This window comes from Hirundo rustica, chromosome 7 (assembly GCF_015227805.2).
Source record: "Hirundo rustica isolate bHirRus1 chromosome 7, bHirRus1.pri.v3, whole genome shotgun sequence".
NCBI classification, from domain to species: domain Eukaryota; kingdom Metazoa; phylum Chordata; class Aves; order Passeriformes; family Hirundinidae; genus Hirundo; species Hirundo rustica.
Window position 1 is genome coordinate 14,017,119 of NC_053456.1, and position 18,597 is coordinate 14,035,715.

Consider the following 18,597-nt stretch of genomic DNA (forward strand, 5'->3'; position numbering starts at 1 on the left):
TTTAATATTTGTATTTTAATATTCACATTTTAACAGTATTCCCATCTCATTGCTCTGGGGTAGAGAATGCAGTCTCCCAGTCAACATTAATGCAGTCTTATCCCCCATTAGAAGCTGCTGGTCTGCACACCCCGCATGGGCCAGCTCACTCCGGGGGCTGAGCTGTGGCCAGTTCAGGGTGACAGTCCTGCCTGTTCTGCTCGGCAAACGGAGCCTGGCTTTGTGATCATGTCAGGTTGCCAGCACAGAACTTCTGGGAAGACAGGCTGATCCCTCTGTGTACAGGTAGACAGCCAGGATTGTAAGATGATCCTTCCAAAGCTGCAGAACTCGCACAACAGGCAGCTCAGGTGTCTGGCCAGCACCGCAACAGCAGAAAAAACCAGCCACTCTGATAGCTGTTAACCTAAGGGACCCTCTCGTCATCCCAAACGTCTCTAGATCCAGAGCTTTAGGAGACATTTGATCCTAAGCAATAGGGTCTTGTGTCTCTGTCTAAAGAGTCATGAACAAAGGACAACTTGGGTTATTCCCAAAGACCCTAGTCCAGTTAGATGCAGAACATCTCAGGCTGCACCCAGCTTTCCCCACGGGCTTGGCTAGAGCCATGTCATCTGCCAGTCACGTGCAAACAGCAATCATGATGGTGGAAAGAATACAAACATCTGTGCCTGGAAATACAAACCTCACCTAAGAGCATGCAGGATGGAGGGAGAGGCCAGACAAGCTTTGATGTCAACCCCTGAGAGCTGAGGGCTGTAACACTAACGCTGTATGGCCCAGAGCCTCCTTAAAAGTGTGCAGTGAAAAGAGATCCTCCACATCCTGCTTTCTTCCTCATCCACATCTGATCTCACAAGAACTGCACAGGACTGTTTGCAAGACTAGAACTTACAGGAAAGATAAACTGACAAGGAATAGGGTTGGGCCTTTTCCAATCAGAAAATTCATCCATCCATCCACGAGATTCTGCTTCATATAAGAACTCTGCTGCCAATAGCCAGACGGAAGGGCACCTTCAACAAGGCACTGTAAGTACCCTGCCAATCAAACCATTCCATGGGCAAGGAGACATGTGGAGCCTGGTTTCCTATTTCACCTCCTCCCTGTACCATGTAGATTATCTGATGCCAGTAATACAGTCTGAGCTCATACGGGAATCATCTGAACGTTAGGGGCATTAATTCAGATCTTGCTCTTGTATCCCATGCCTGTTTTCCAGCAACCTTTAGGCACAAAGTACCTTCAGGACTCTGACCATCCCCTAAGCCCTGCATTCTTGAGAAAGCAAACTAACAGACATAAAGTAAAAAGCCCTGTCTTTGTCATCTGGGGAACCCCTAGAAAAAGAAACAAAATGTCAATTTTCCTTCCAGATCGGTAAGCGAACAATACATAAAGGTCTTCAGGCTATTTGTTCTTCAGTGGCACAACGAGGCAGACTGCCAGCAAACCATCCTACCCTAAGCAAAGGCAAGGAAAAAAACATAGAAGCTATGAAGAGACAGAAGGATCCCAAAGGAAAATCAATAAGGAACTTCTCTCAAGTAAGTAGACAGAATACTTCTCAGTAAGAGAGCTTTCTGCATCTGCCATTTTTGTAGAAAGGCTCCCTCCCCATCTGAAGAATTTCTGCAGAGCAGGGAGCCTCTGACAGGTGAATCCTGATAACAGCTGTATTTAATTTTGCTTTAAGGTTCTTGGGTACTGCTCATTAGTATGGACTCTCCCTTGCTTCAATAGGGCTGAAATTTCATTCCAGGTGTTTGCTCCTGCGATGCTCCACCTACTGGAGCTTGACTTAGAAGGAGGAAAAACGTCTTATCAGGGCAAACTCAAAATGCAAACCATGCCTTCTGCAAACCCTGTTCCACCCAAACCACAATCTGTGGGACCAACACTACAGCCCAGCCTCCTTGGGCTGTGCAGCCAAAGGAGAGCAGAACTTTGCTTTGACAGATGGCTTAACCAGGAAAACTTCAAAGAGATGTGGGTAAACATCAGTGAAATGAACAAAGCCAAGAACAGAAAGCACAAGTGACATCTCATGGCAACACAGCAAGTCAGAGCCTATGACTACAAACGGCAGTCTATGACCTAAATGTTACCCCCAAACACAAGGGAGTTTGGATGTCCAAACCAAACTTTGCCAGGTCCTGCGTGGAAAACAAAGTCTTCCCCTTTGGTTAGGGATGGAGAAGGATAAAAGGTGATGCCTTGGTTTGTTGGTACATCAGAAGAAAGCCATGACAAAATACAAGTCTGTTCATGTCACAAAACACAGACTCCTCATTCTGCCCAGCTTTGTAAGAAAATGAGAGTGAGACCACCGCTACTAAGGGATAACAACTTCTCACACTCTGTCTAAGCAAAAATAAGTTCATTCCTTTCTACTCCTCTCCACACAAAAGCTCCCAATGGAAAAAAAAAAAAAAAAAAATCTTTCTTTTTGATGTCAACTTCACAGTTCATCTCCCCAGACAAAGCTATTTTACCTGTATGGAACTTAAATCAACAGTTGGTGCCCATACAACCAAAAACATCTTTCCACACTGAACCTCTACCTAACACGCTGAAGGACAGCAAAGAGTCTGATCCTGTGACAAGGACCCTCACTGCCAGCCAAGCTACTAAACCCCAACTCACTTGCTCCCCGAGCTCAGCTCCCTGCTGGAAGCTCACAGAGGAGTTCCCCTCACACCAGGATTGCATCGAGTCACCAAGATGCTGTTTGAATTTGTTCAAAGCAGAAACGTGCATGTGCAGATAGACACATCCAGAAACAGGACATTATGAGTGGAAAATGGGAATTGTGGAAACTGGGGAGATTTTTAAAATTTTCAAAAGCGTGAAGATAAAAATTGGTCACAAAGCACAAGCACAAACTTTAACCAAGATGATGGACTGCAGACATAAAGGATAAAAAACTTCATAGCCCCACTGGAAAAGTTTAAAAGAGCTGCAAACACTAAGGGTCCCTCTAAGACACCATGATATTGGGGGCATTACGTTTTTACTCATATTTAGGAAGTTTAGAATTATGAAAAGTCCAGAGCCCAACACCTCAGTCTGAAAATCCTCCAGCTAAATTTAGGATGAATAGATCACGATTTCCAGCCTAAATATCCTAATTTATCCTAATTAGTTGAAAAAAGTGATATGAGTTAGAAACACCTGCATGAGCTCCTTCTGCAAGGTGTGTTCCTCTGGATAGCAGCATCAGCTTATTTGATACATTTCAATGGACAATTGGCAAATTATTGCCAAGTACTGTACTTGAGGCTACTTCTGAGTAGAGATGGAGGTTAAAAGGGTCCATCACATTCGTAAAAAGCACAATCATTCCATCGTATATTTCCTTGGAATTGCTCAAGTGTCTTCCAAAAATAGCCGACAGTTTTGCTGAAAGGCTCAAAACAAATAGCACTTCTGAAGGAATATCTTACATAGTTTACATAATAGGCATCTCAGAAGGGAAAAAAGGATGTGCACAGTGTCTCACTATGAATTCTGCACTGAACAAAAAGACATCATTCTTTGCTTAACACAAGGCTGAAATTCACCATGAAGAAAACTGCTGAGGTCAAAGCCCCAGGGCTCAAGTTGAGAGGGAGATATTCTCAAGGGAAGAACTTTTTTATCCTTGATTCAAATCAAAATACGACATAGAAAAGGAACAGTCAGCTTGCTTAAGCCTCAAAAAGGAAAAGTTCAACCCTAGCTAAAATATATCCACAAAAATCTACCACATTTTTACGTTGTTACCAGATCCACCTCTGCAAACTTCTGCTTACCTTTTTTTTTTTAATTATTTAACACCTGGTCCTTCTCTCCTGACACACAGCTGACCCTTCCTGCTAAACACAGTATCTCAGTTTATAACTAAATACCACAAGTGTACAGTGACACAACCATTGATGCTTCCACATCACCTCATATTCAGCTGTATCTCTCCTCACGACCTGAAAGTTAACACTGATGTATATTCCTTAGTGAAAGTCTGTCCCTTATGGGTAATATACTGAATGCTTCACAAAAGAGGAATTGTTACAGACAACCCTGGAGCAGTATGTAGAGGCAAGTCAGATGATAAAGCAAGCAATGCCTTATTTTTTCTTTTCTGAGAGCCCAGAGATTAAAGTTGTACTCTTTGTATCAGGATAACAACAGCTGAAGGGTCTAGAATTTGTGTTATCAAGTGCTTTGGGGTTGTTTTCCTTTTCTCCTTAGAGGAAAACAAGCTGTGCTTTTCTCTTCCCAAAGCGACAAACAAGTGTTTTCAGACCGTGTAAATCGCCTGCAATACACAGCTAACTCTCCATTCTTATTGTCATTCCCACATCCCCAAACACCACCAGGGCGTGAGCAAGGAAGTGAGCTAGATCAACAGTTGACAGAAATTGGTGGAAAATCCCTCCTAGGAAAAGAACCTGGGTATGTCTGATAAGAGACAGGGCAGGGCTTGGCAGGACACACTTGGTTCCAGGCTGCACCACTAAACACTAAATACAGTATAACTTCATCAGCAGGCCCAGGAGCCCAGCCTCTACCACCTACCCCAATATTAACTACAAATATGGTTGCCATCTGGTGGCTAACTCTGAATGAAGTTAGCATCTGTGAGGAGTTCAAGGTGGACCAGATTCCCTGTCCTGTCCCCTGTGGAACAACAGTAGGGTAGAGAAAACCACAGATGTGGCCATGCTCACTCTTGTGTACAGAGTGAAGCCAGGACCTTGCTGCTGCTGTTCCACGCTGGATCTGGTAGTCACTGGGGATTTGTCCAAGCAGTCAGACAAGTTCAAGGGAAGCTCCTAGTCTCAGTAAGTGAGATAAAAGTAGTGGATGCAGCATGTGCAACATTAAATCCAAGTGGTCTGCGCTGCCATTCTGACCCAGCAGCGCTTTTGAGCAGCGTCAGAGATTGCACTGCATTTAATCCCAACCCTCCTAGATTAAATCTAGCTGCTAAAGATAACTCTCAGGCAATACGAGCAGCAGTGGGCAGATCTGCTTGCCCGCCCTCCCTCAAAGATGCACCAGTCCTTATTCAGTCAATGTCATCTCACAGCAAACCACTGAAAACCAAGACCAATAAAAGCAGCTGATCAATGTCCCTGCGTAAAACGCCCGATAATCCCTACACAGAGCAGGCGTCTGGCATCAGATGCAGCATGCCAGAGAGATGAACAGGAAAAGTATCCATTGCATATTCCTGGCACCTTCTGCCGGCACAGCGGTGGGCGGAGAGCAGCGAAAGGGCTCCCGGGATTCAAAAATCCCCCCCTCTCTCAGCAGATCGGCACAATCCTTAAAGGCCGTACGTCTCCGGCTTAACCACCATTCCAAAATGAGGAGCTCAAGGTCAGTACAGCAAGCGGCGACTATCACGCGATGCTGTAGGAAGATGAGGGGCAAGTGTCCATCTCCTTTCCCTCACCATCTGCGAGGCTACGCATTTAGCGCTACGGCAAAACGCAGAACTGCTCTCGAAAACGCTGCATAAAGCACAACCTTTTAAATGCCACGAGGGGAAGGTCTCCTCCTGTTGAAACAATAAGCATCTGCGGATCCGAGGCGAGCGTGCGGCGCTCCGCGCTCCCCGCCGCTCCCGGCCGCTGCCGATGCCATGTTTCCGCAGGCGGAGGGTGAGCCCTCACCGCTCCAACAGGGACACTCGGCGTGCGCTCTCGGCGGGCGAAGGGGCCCCGATTCCGGCGGCAGGGAAGCGGCTGCCGCAAGCACCCCCTGCAGACGCATCCCCGCTCCGGGGCGGGCTGTCATCCCCGGTACCCGCGTCCCCCCCGCCCGGCCCCGCATCCCGGCCGTGCCCCCCTTCTCCCTACCTTCTCCTGCGCACGGGTCAGCTTCTTCTGGACGTTGCTGGCGATTTTCCCGGCCGTGACCCCCTTGCTGCCCAGCTCGGCCATCTTGCCTCCTCTTTTTAACGGGCTGCGAGCGACGGACCGGCAGGAAGGGGGGGAAAACCCGGCGGGCAGGCGATGGCCCCGGCCGTCACCGCCGCCGCCGCCCGCCGGCCGCCTTTTAAAGGGATAGTGCTGCCGTAAAGGGACGGCGATGGGGGCAGGTTTTGGACGGGTTTCCGACGCCCTGCCTGCCTCCGCCGGGCCCCGCGCCGCCGCCTGTCCCAGAGGAAGCCGACGGGGTGGGAAAGTCTGGGAAGCACCGCGAGGGGTTCGTCTTAGGCGGCGGAGTGAGTTGGCCGTCGTCTTTCGTCCCGCAGCAAAGCGACACCCCGGGTTTAAGAAATCCGCATCGCTAATTGTCGTCTCTGATGGTCCAAATTCATAGGAGAAAGGTGCTTCTCAAATTACTCCTGGATCTTCACAAGCACAAAGGGGAAATTTAATTCCTTGAGGAAGGGTACCTGGAAGGGAATCAAATCCCTGATTTTAAAAGGTGACATGAAATTTCAGAGGATTCCATCCGTTAATCCTAGAATTATTAAGGTTGGGAAAGATCTCTGGGGTAATTAAGTCCAACCGTTACCCCAGCATCACGGTGTTCACCACTAAACCAGATCCCCGAGGGCCACGTTCCCCGCACCCTTCAAACAATTCCAGGGATGGTGATTTCACCATTTCCCTGGGCAGCGTGTTCCCATGCCTGACCACCCTTTTGTTATAAATAAGTTCTATTTGAATAATCTATGTTTTAGTTACTTAATTGTTAAGTAATTTCATTAAGATTGTTAATGCTAGTTCTGTATAAAGAATTTGCCTTATTCCTGTTTTAATATTGATTTATCACCTTATTTACTTGTTTGTTAATTAAGAATTCACCTTATTACCTGTATCTCTGCTCCCATTCGCCGGATAGCGTCTGAATATGCAAATAAAAAGAACACTGGAATTCTGGGAACAACTTAACAACAAGAGACTCTAAAAAGCAGAGAACCAAAGTAAAATCCAGGACTGAAGTCGCACTTTAGACTAGTGCAAAAGGTACGGGGGTCCGCCGAAGCAGCTCGTGACCTGAGAAGGAGTCCCCCATCGCTGGATGACCCCTGATCAGAGAAGCGAAACGGACTCCCCGGCAAGGGAAAAAGCCCGTGAGGGGGGTGGGAGTCCCCAGCTTTGCTGTGAAGCAAAGCTGTGTGTACCTCCTCCTCCGCGTTGCCAAGAGAGCAAGCAAGCTCTCCCCCAAGGCCAAGCTTGATAATAAAGCAACATACAAAAAGAGCAAGTCTCTGACTCTCTCTCTTTTTTTTCCAGAACACTTTCAGTGGTGATTTTTTTCCCAATATCCAATCTAAACCTCCCACAGCACATCCTGAAGCCATTTCTTCTACCTCTGTCAATTGTTACCTGGAAAAAGAGAACAAACTCCACCTTGATACAATCTCCTTTCAGGTGAAGACAGAGAGCGATGAGGTCTCCCCTGAGACTCCTTTCCTCCAGGCTGAATCCTCCCAGTTCCCTCAGCTGTTCCCCATGGGACTTGTGCTCCAGACCTTTCACCAGCCTTGTTACCCTTCTGTGGACACACTCCAGCACCTCAATGTCTCTGCTGAATTGAGTGTCTACAAAACTGAACACAAGATTTGGGGTGGTGTGGTGTCAACAGTGCCAGGTACAGAGAACTGATCACTGCCCTGGTCCTGCTGGCCACCCTGGTTCCATTTCTGATGCCATTAGCCACGATGCCATTGGCCTTCCTGGCCACATGGCCTTGGTTCTGCTCTGCTAGATCTACTGGGAAAATACCTTTTGTGAAACTTTATTCCTTTACACGTCAGGACGAAGTTCTGCTTCCTGGAATACAGGAAGCCACCTCAGCGTTGTTATTCACATCCTAATACTCGGCCCCCAAGCTTCTGTCAGTGCCACACACCAGGGCTTGGGAGGGCGGTGGGGAAGCTTCCTTCCTTCCTATCCTGCTTCTGCACACTCATCCCAGCTCTTTGTGGGAGCTTGGGACTACGTGCACTCAGTACCCAGTGCAGTACCAACCGATCCAGAAACTGAGATATATAACAGAAAATGGCAGAATATATTTCTTGCTCTGCCGAAAACTGAGATATATAACAAACTCGCATTTACCTTTGTTTAATGTGGAAACACCTATTTTAATTAACCAATGGGACTAAAACCTCCCTGTGTCCCTGGACCATTTCACACAGTCATTACTTTTCCAGGTGAAGACTGTTGTGTCCAGTTTCACACACCCTTTATGTGTGTGAATCGTGTAGCACACACTACTGCAATGTAAAGCAACAGATAATGAAGGTGATAATTTAAGAGAGGTAGGCCAGGTCTTCCAATTTATGTCATTTATTGTTTCCCGTTTGTGCTTCAGTACTGTTTCTGTTCATTTTGAACAGAAAATAAAAGTAAAAACAATTAATATAAAAACAATCCTCTTGCCAGAGCCCTTAGAAACTGTGGGCAGAGAACCTCACAACCCCTCTTTGTAAGGCTTCATGAGACAGTGCCTCTGCATTTCTTGCCTGTTTTGACAATGGCTTTTTTTTTTTTTTTTTTGTTAAATGACAAAACCTTCATTCAGAATCCAGTTTAAACCCATGGTATACTTCAATTATGCTAGCAGACATACTGTGCCCATTTAATTAAAAACTAGGGCATGTGTTTTAGTGGTGTATGAGAAAAGTACGGTGATACAAGACATACTCAGTGTGTGAGCTCCCATGAAGCCAACCTGTACTGCAAACTGCAAATTTATTCAATTCCTTCCTGGTTTTACATTTAGGGTTCACCCATCTGTATGATTAGTATTTACTATTCGTTTAGTATACATTTTCTGTAGTATTTGTCCCAAGTGCATCTGATTTTTTCCATAATTTCAGCCTTACTAGTTATTTTCATATTATCTTTCTTCTTGGGTATAATCTATAATTTTTCTCTCACCCCCCACCTCAGCTGAGCTTGTGGGGTTGAAAGATGCACATGTGGTTAAACATTTGTAACATCACGTTTAAAAGAGCAGATGTTTCGGGTCAGAACACATTCCTCTCCAACCTACCTCATATATTTGCTTCTCCTGCTTAAGTCTTTTCTTCAGTGGAACTGGTTTTGAAGGATTTTTGTCTGATTACGTCCCTTCAAGTAAAAAGCAAATGATTGCAGCACATGAGCTGAAAAGCGACTCCACAGCAAACATCAGACAATCATGAAACAAAAGCAGCCAGACACACATGTTCACAACAATGAAAAATGATGATGAACTGTGTACGCTTTGAAAGCTGGGATTAACAGCAAGTATCCACCTCTCAGCATGAGTCACTTCCCAGTTATTTCTGTGCTTGATTGGATCAGCACCAAAGCTGCAAAGCATTTGCTGGGCTCCAGGTGCATTGCAAAAGGGACTCCCCTGGCATGACCCACGTATTATGAGTGGCCATGCATCTGAATGACCATATAAGCCTTTTCAGCCAGGTAATGTATGCAGGAGGTTGTTGCTTTGTGAACAAGAGTGGCTTCAGTCTCATATCTATCCATCATTGTTCTACCTCAAATTTACTGTGTTTTACAAGCTTATAAGTGTAAATTATTTCAACTGGTCTGCAGTGCAATGATGTAGTAATAAACATGCAGGCTAGCAACATAGTGCTTATATTTGTTTATGCTCTGTGGCATCGTGAGACAGAGATGTCAAACCTTTTGGAAGCCACTAGTGACAGATTCTGCACAATTGGAGTTAAAAGAAATCAAACTTAATGCTTATGAGTATCTCCTGCAATGAGATTCATTTAAATTCAATATGTGCATAGTTGTCTAATCTGTTCTAACACTGGACCCCTGAACACTTCATTTCACCTGACTATAACCAGCTAAACATATTTAATGAAAGCTGAGTCACCTGGGCTCCTTTCATAGTCAAAAGAGAGAAATCCATATCTCTAAAGCTGGTAAATGATAAAGCAGAGACGTCTCCCTTCCCCCTCAGCTACAGAAGGAGATTAGCTGAATAGTTTAAATAGCTAAAGTTAAGAAAGCCAGATGGGTTATGAAACCCACCTGTAGTCCATCTCCTTGGTGACAGGATGACTCATTTCCACAGTTCAGAGGGAAGAAGCAAATCTGTCAAAGACTCTAGCACAAACAGGCATAGTTAACATGTACATACCCACCACTGCTTTTTTATGGCTTTCTTAATTGATTAATACTCTAGTCAATAATAGCTATGTTAGGCCTCAGCCCCATAAGTGCATTTCACTTCTCAGCTGTCTCATTAAAAGGAGATGAACTGTTCACCTGTTTACAATTAAACATATGCTTAAATGCTCACTGGCTTGGAGTCTATTATTTTGTAGCTTAGGTACAATTTGTTCCCTTCATTGCACTAATTGTTGTTCCAGCTCTTTTTTTCATTATTTTTAGTACTCCTGTTCTGCCTGTTTTGTCCATCTGGGAGCAGGATGTTTTCTTCATGATTAGTTATTTAAATTGTATAAAAAATTATTTCTCAAAGAGTGAGTTCAGCAATGTATCCATTAACTTTTTTTTTTTTCCCTGACTTGAAACTTTTAATTGTAGTTCATATGTTTAGAACTGCAAGCTGTGATAATAAAAATCTTCCCTGCTACTGATGGCAAAATCTTTGATGTATAATCCAATTAATTAAAAAAATAATAATTCTAAAATAACACTAGTATTGGTTTCTACCATTCATGGAACTAGAAGTATATATTCTCTATTCCAGTTATGAAGATGATTAAAAGACAGTTAAATTGATTTTTGTTTCTTTTCAGCAAGGAGTTCTGATTTTAAGTGTATAATTACAGTTTTTAGAAAATATTTAGTAGAGTTCAGTTAATTAAATGTTAATGGAAACTATAAATATGTCATTATTGAATTCTTTAAATGGTTATATTTACTAAATAATATTTGCAGTAAGCTGTTTGATGAACTCTAAAGCCCTTCACCCCAAGTACTCATATAATGCAAGACTGGGTGTATTTCAATCACAATTTCTCGTAGTATTCAAAGCTGAAGTTCAGATATTAAACAACCTGGTTGTTTGGATCTGTAGTTCTGTTCTGACTAACTCTGGCTCTAACACTTCAGGTCATCTCTCTGCCAGCACCACTCCCTTGCTTTAGTGAAATCAGTGGAAGGACTAACTTAAGACAGTAAATCAAACATCTTGAAAGCAACAAGTTCCACTAAATATATTATGTAGGAAAATCTAATCCAGCTCTAACTCCAACCTTGTCTGCCTTTTTCTTTCCATTGCATATCATGCATTCTTCTAGGACAGCATTCCAGAAGAGCTTGCAAGGTGACTTCTGTCTTTTCTTTTAACCTGATAACATTGTCAGGGATAATTTGGTTATCATTATCTAGTTTGCCTTAGAATTCCTTTCTTACTGACTATATTCTCTTGCAAACTGTCCCTTTGTTCTCCCACAGAAAGGTGCAGGGAAGAAATCAGGAAGTTTCTGCCTTAAAAATAATATATAAGAACTTGCTAATTACATGCTGTGTCCTTTAAAACAAGAGAAACTTGAAAGAGCCTTGATTTAAAAATAGTGTCCGAAGGTGTTCTCTCCCACACATCTCAAACACTCAGTCCCTCTTGAATCTCTCCGTTACATTTTATGAGAAACTGAAGATGATGCCCAAGTTACTCTTCTCATGCTCTAAACACACACCCCCCCCAAAACAAACAAACAAGCAAAAAACAACAACAAAAAAAACCAACACCAACCCAAAAAACCCTAATACTATAGTATTATAGGCTGGGAAGGCTCCAAAACTGAGAGCTTTGCCTGTCTAGTCTAGACTCATCTGTTCAGAAAACAGGCATTAAAACTTTGTCACATGTCTCACTGAAAACTGTCCCATGGTTGCAAGCTTGCTTGAATTCGAAGGAATTATGTGCTGTTCATGATGTGTCTTACTGAGCCCTCCAAAGTTTGGCAGATTTTTCACAACTTCAAAATTCAGATCATATTTCTTTTCCATCCACATGCCTGATTGGTGTGCTTGCTACACACGCATGTAACTATTTTTAACTCTGCCTGTGTGGATTTAGCCATCACAAAGTGATCTTTGGCCCTGAATTCGTGACAGATTAGCAATACTTAGCTATTAAGTGAAGTGAGTAAAGAATGGAGATGGTCTGTAAGCTTTGCACAAATATATTTCCAATAAGCTTATCAAAATTTCTGTGTACCTTATTATGCAGGAAAATAAGGGATTTGGCAAATATGAAATCATTTTGTTTTTACTTTTTCATTATCATCAATCAGCAAGGAACAGGCAAGTGAATCATGTTCTTCTTTGGAAAATATTCTGAAAGTTCTGGAAGCCTTCAACTATCTATTAAAGTATCTAAAGAATCAGAAATAATTATATATTCAAATGGACAAGCCATTTATTCCCACCTATATCTACAGCAGAACACATAGCCCAACTTGTGGAGCCACACAAGGGATATCATATCACAAGGATACCATATCAACAGCACAAACTGTCACTGAAATGCAGGAGGTATTTGACATTTTCTATCAAACACACATCCACAAGGTTCCACACTTGTGATAACCATGCCAGGTGGATTATGTGATGGTAACAGTTGTCTCAGTTGCAATGTCTTCCTCCTTGCTTCCCTTTACCAAGAGCCCCATTCTATTTCCTTGGCAACAAAATAGAGTGACTTATTCACTGCACATTACTTACAAGAGCCATCTCTCCTCCAATTACTGAAAGCTTACTATCAATTCAAATATTTGCAGTTTTCAAAATTATCTGACTCTTTACTTTTGAAGTTTGGGATTTGATTTTTCAGAAAATAAGGATGCTAACTTTCTAGTCTGGGCAAATCTTCTTTTTCTGCACATGTCTAATAAAAGATTGGATACAATTTATTCATACAATCTATTCTATTTAATAATTACTGACATTTGAAATAATGTTTTCCTAGACCTGGATCAGGACTAAACTGAAGAAAACACAACACAGAAAACTGCAGAAAAATTATTCTTACCTATAACAACTCTATCAACTCTGTAAAAAGGCTTTCATAAAGATTCAGCAAAAAACAGTGAAGGCCTCAAATAGTTAGAATTAGTTCGAATTTCTATATTTCTTTTCCCAAATTATGTGACATTTTAATGAATCATTCAATGCTGTGACATCTTCAAGTCTCCCTGCCAAATTTAGCAGAGAACATTCACAGTCCTAAAGCAAGCATCCTCTAGAGTTTAATGAATCAAAGCCTTGTGTATACAAATGTCATGGTCATCAGCGTGGTAGAAGAATATACATAAATTTCAAGCTAAATTTCTGCTCTGTTTCCAAACCATATTTTGACACAAGTCAACGCTACCAGATAAATGAACCAAACGTAATAAATTGTGAAAATTTTTCTTAACGTGTCACTGCATGAGTGATGGAAATACATTTTATTCCTACTACAGTACTCTGAAAGCCAAAGCACAAGTCTGGAAATGTTGCAGCATCTGAGCATCTTTACTAGGAATTTTTCAATACAAGATGTTCCCTCAAAACCCTGCCTTTTGGAATCACGTGAATAGGTGTCCAGACAAGAAAAAAGGTCAAAATCTGAATCACAAAAACTGAAGACCAAAGAAGGGCAGGGAGAATTAAGCCATCACTTCAACATTTTCATTTATTTTAAGGAATTCACAGCCTTTAGTCACAAACTAAGGAAAAACAAAATGTGGCACTTCTCTCTTGGACATGGAGGTAAAGATAAATTCATTATATATATTGCAGAAATGTGCTACTTGTGAAACAAACTTCCAGAAACTGGTAGCAAATACAAACCCAAAAGGCAGCTATTGAAAGAGAACAGTATTTTTGGTCTACATAGCAGCAGTGAGCTACGACACAGCAAAACAAAGCAAATGCCTGGATAAGAATAGTCTTGCACAGCATTATCCTCTGGCTGTATGTGTGCTGTCAGATCTTCTGAGATCCTAGATTTAAAACAACCAACCAAGCAAAAATATCCCTTCCTAGCATGCCAGCATGATCCAGATTTACCAAGACTTACACAGTAAACATTTAGAAAGGCAAGAAACCCTACATTTGCTAGACAGAGCAACAAATAGGTACAATCTACTTGCAAATCCTACCAACACTACACCAACTCACAGCCTCATAAGGGTGTGGTAGTCCTAGAAAACTCACAATTCTTTCCTGCTGAAATTATACATTTCCATTCTATTTAGGAAACTTTTCTTTATGGGGGAGAACAAGAAGGTTTGACCTTGCCATTAATGAAATATTTCCTGGAGATATTTAATTAATTATCCTGTCCTATCCTGTCCTGTCCTATCCTATCCTATCCATTATCACAGCAAACAAGTCTTCATCTTCTTATATAAATGTGAGAATATATAAATGGAAATGCACACAATTTGTGTTTTATACAGTATAGGATGGTACAGTGTCCTAGATGTATTTTGATTAAGCTAATCAGATATTTTATGGTTTGTGTATATGTAATATTAGAGGCAGTTCTTTAGATACTAGTCCCACATTGTCTTGCAATTAGAGGTCGTTATTCATCTCACAGGAATGTCAAGCTGATCACAAAGACTTTATTGACTCACTGCTGTCTTTGATGCATTTCTCTTGGCCCCTTGGTTACAACCAGTAGTCACTGAAAACACCAATCACAATCACAAAAACCAACCAAAGAAAGTATCTTCTAGCTAGCAGTTCTTAACCTCTTATGAGTTGCCATCCCCTTAAAGAATACTTAAAAAAAAATTTAAATCATGACAAGCCTTCCTTGTTTTAGCCCTTCTTTACAGATAATGGAGAAATAAATATTGCATTCTTATTGCTCCCTTGTACTAACACTAAACATCTCTCTTTCCAGTCAAATTGTTCAACATTAAATTTCCAAACTTTAGATGTCAAGTACATGATGATAACCAATAGAGTTGTTGCCTCAAGGCATCTAAAAATAATGAACTTTTTTCTCCTCTCTTACATAATAGTCATAGAAGCAAAGCGAAGGCCTAGGAAGATTTTCTCCTCTGAGAAGTAGCAATTCAGTGGAAAAGCCTGAGGACCCAGACCTAACCCAGCATCTGGTAAATGTAAGGCTATTCCAAATCCACTGTATGTTTTTCTGTAATTTAATTAATTTTAATTTCACATGAATCGCACAATTGATATTTCATCACTCCTCATGGCAGAAACTCATCAGTAGCCCACTATTTTCTGTTCCAGTAGAAAAAGGACAATGTGCTATTTGTAATTATTTGCTAGCCAAATAATAGCATAAATTTCATTTGGTCTTGCTTATAGTATTGTGTGGTGAAATGCCAACAGCAAAAAATAATGATGAAAGTACTTAATACAAAATTATACATCAGCACAATTGCAGTAATTACAAGTAGTACTCTTGCATTCCAATGTGACCCAGAATAGTGACAGATCAAAACATTAATCTCTCCTTATGCATTTGCCAATGAAGCTTTGTCGATCAAGATGACCCAGTCCCAGAAGATGCAGAAAGAGGAATTTGACACAATGAAACTGTTCAGTTTGGGCCTAAAATTTACAGCCTTGAAAACATACAAACATTATAGACACCTGCTTTGATAGAGCAGCATGGCTGTATTAGGTCTTTCCTGCGTCAATTTAATCTGAAAGAGCCAGTGGATGGATAAGTGTAGCCATTTCCTGCAGAGGTGATGATTGATCTCTGCATCACAGGATGAGTTAGAAAGCTTTGCCAGCTAAGATTTATGTCTCAGAAGTCTGCAAATGTTGTTTTGTAACCCTTTTTAAAATACAACATAGGATAGAGGTGAGACAAATGGCTGCCCACACTTCCTGGAGCTGATATCTATTTATATTGCTAAACTAGGCTGACTAGCAACCAGTGAATGATTATTTCTTGGATGAATTTGGTGCCTTCATTCTTTGTGAAAAGAAATGCATGTTATTTCATGCAACTTCGTCTGAAAATAAGGGGTGTTTGATAGAGTTACCATGATTACTATGCATTTATTATTTATGAATTTGTGACCATAAAAGAAGCATCTATAAAGGTGATAGTGAAATACTGATTGCCTTATCAGTGGTATCTTCTTAGATGAAGGTTTTTATCCAAGTCATAGATATGTGTAACTGATTCCCTGCATTCCTTTCTGATTCTCTAATCAACTAGATTTAATGCTCCTTTTTTGCATCTGGGATGAGACTGTCTCTGCATTATATGGGAATCTTCAAGCAAATTCAAGTGTTGATCCCTGTCTGCATACGGGAGACAAGGAGCTTCACAAGTTAAGCTGCTGAAAGTAAGAAAGGCTTGTCTAAATGTTTCTTTTCCATTCTTAACTGTGGTGGCAAACATTCTCTTGCAGTCGTTTATCCCTTGGAAGTTTCTGTCCAAAATCCCTGACTCCTGCCTTCCTTTTGTCTGAGTAAAGTGGGCTGCTTCAGTGAGTTTACACTTCAGTGTAATTGTTTCCCAACTAGATAAACATTTGAAGGCAAACACTGTGTTTCAAACATTGCCAAGATTGGTACAACACCCTCTAAATGGTGTCAGATGATCTCCTGTTTACTGCAGTGTTTACTGCAATAGTGTCTGAAACACATAAATATCCCCCTTAATTATTTCCTGTCTCCTTTACTCTTATCTCACCTAGACTGTGATCTCTTCAGAGTAAAAACTGTCTTTATTTTGAATTTTGCATGATAACAGGTAGAGTGTCAAAGCTCAAAGATTAACAAACTGTTAAAGACAAATCTCAGCAGGAGCCATACAAATGCTGGATTTTCTCTAACAAAACTTTTCCCATATGAAACTTTGAACATACTGTACTTTTTCCCATGTGCAAATTCCCATTTTCAGCAAGGATATGCAAAAGTTGAACAGAAATTGAGAATGTTTACATGTAGCGGGGCTAAGAGTCCTTGTCAAACAAGTGTAACCAAACTCCTCTATCTTTAAGAAGCCATAATAAGTACATTGCTCTCTCTCTATATATATATTTTTTCCCATAGATACATAATCAGACTTTCACTAAGGAATACTATAAAGGCAGCACCACCTAGTGGTACCAGAACCACAGTGTAGTATTTTCAGTGGTTTCCTGGAGAAAATCCTCTTGGAAATACAGGGGAAATTCAGCTGAAATTATTTTTGAAATACGCACATGACATTTACATGCTTTGTTTTTTGTTTGTTTTCTTTTTCTCCATCAAGAACATATACACACACACACACACACATACACATACAGTTACTTTCTATTGTAAGTACCCTTTGAGAGGGAAAAAGAGAAGTGAATGTGTGCATTAATCACAGTGGATAAAATATTTCTCTTTTTTATTGTACATATATATATAAAATACTTTTAAAAGATCAGGTACCAAAATAATTACCACTCACACCTTTCCATCCAACTTCATTATTTACTACTGCATGTGTAAGGTTTAGTTGAAAACCTACACAGGAATAAGAAATACCAAGCAGCTTTGGACCATTTCTGAAATACTTTCCAACACACATTCCAGGGAATTGTAATTTATGTTGCTTCAATAAATACAGTCCATGACACAGGGGCTCACTGCAAAAATCAGAAGGGTCCAATGTGTAAGAGCAGTTGTCCTCCCCAGTGATGGTACTGGCACATGTACTTAGATCTGTGCCCAGTAGCTGCACAGTGATGAGACCATCACTTGCTAGCATTTTAAATCATCCTACCATCCGCTTTTCACTTGCCCCTGTAAATCCTCTATTGACACTTCTGTGACACTTCAGGAGGTGAAAAACCCTCCGAAGCATCTGGGAGCCTGCCAGTGCAAGCTAACATTGTTCTGCACATTGAGAATCAGTGGTTTGTTACAGCCCTTGCCAGTCATTCTCTGGGCATGCACTGGCAAAGTTTGGCATTACCAAAGACATAAATCTCTAGTAATTACATGAAATTATATGACAGCATGTTTTAAAGTTATAAACATTATGTGACAACATAACATAGGAAGGAGAAACCTCAGTGATCAAAACCAGTAGTGACCTTTTTTCTTTAATACAATGCAAATAGTACACATCAGGCACCCAAACTACTCCTGCCTGACCCCTTTTCTCTCAGCCTGCCCCATCCTCCATGCAGACCACAGCTCACCTCTCCACTTCCTGAACTTGCACCCCGTGTGATATTTGGTGCAGCCGCAAAGCCTCCACTCAGTGTGGCTTTCCCTTTCCTCACTTACCAGTCCTGAGTACCAGCACAGCTCTTCTGTTCCTAATTCCAAGCACACCCCCAGTCCCTTACTCTCTCGTGCTCACGGATGCCAGGCATCCCACTCTCCATCTCCACAGCCACATTGCTGCTGGGGTATTTAAGATGCTCCTAAGTTTCATTCACCACTGGCATACAATGTCGCTGGCATTATGACTATTTCACCACTGAGCTCAGAGATTCCTTCCTTGCCTACAAGAGTATGGAAAAAACAAGAGAACAGACAGATTGAATAGAGTAATTCTAGTTAAACAATTTATGGAATTCTTTTTCCCTGCAGTATCATTTCATGGTTGGGGATATCTATATCTATATCTATATCTATATCTATATCTATATCTATATCTATATCTATATCTATATCTAATCTTTCT

General features: G+C 41.5%; 1 protein-coding gene across 12 annotated transcripts in view; it reads right to left on the reverse strand.

Moving 5' to 3' along the window:
* Positions 1-6,098, reverse strand: part of BIN1 (bridging integrator 1) — an 88,357-nt gene extending 82,259 nt beyond the window's left edge. For 2 of the 12 annotated variants that reach the window (XM_040068898.2, XM_040068901.2), the window contains exon 1: positions 5,847-6,090. In XM_040068898.2, coding sequence (XP_039924832.1) covers positions 5,847-5,930 — 84 coding nt within the window. In that variant the 5' untranslated portion in view covers positions 5,931-6,090. Of the gene's footprint in view, positions 1-5,846 lie in introns of all 12 variants that reach the window. The other 10 variants (XM_040068893.2, XM_040068894.2, XM_040068895.2 and 7 more) reach the window with 10 other exon arrangements.
* Between the last annotated feature and the right edge of the window lie 12,499 nt (positions 6,099-18,597).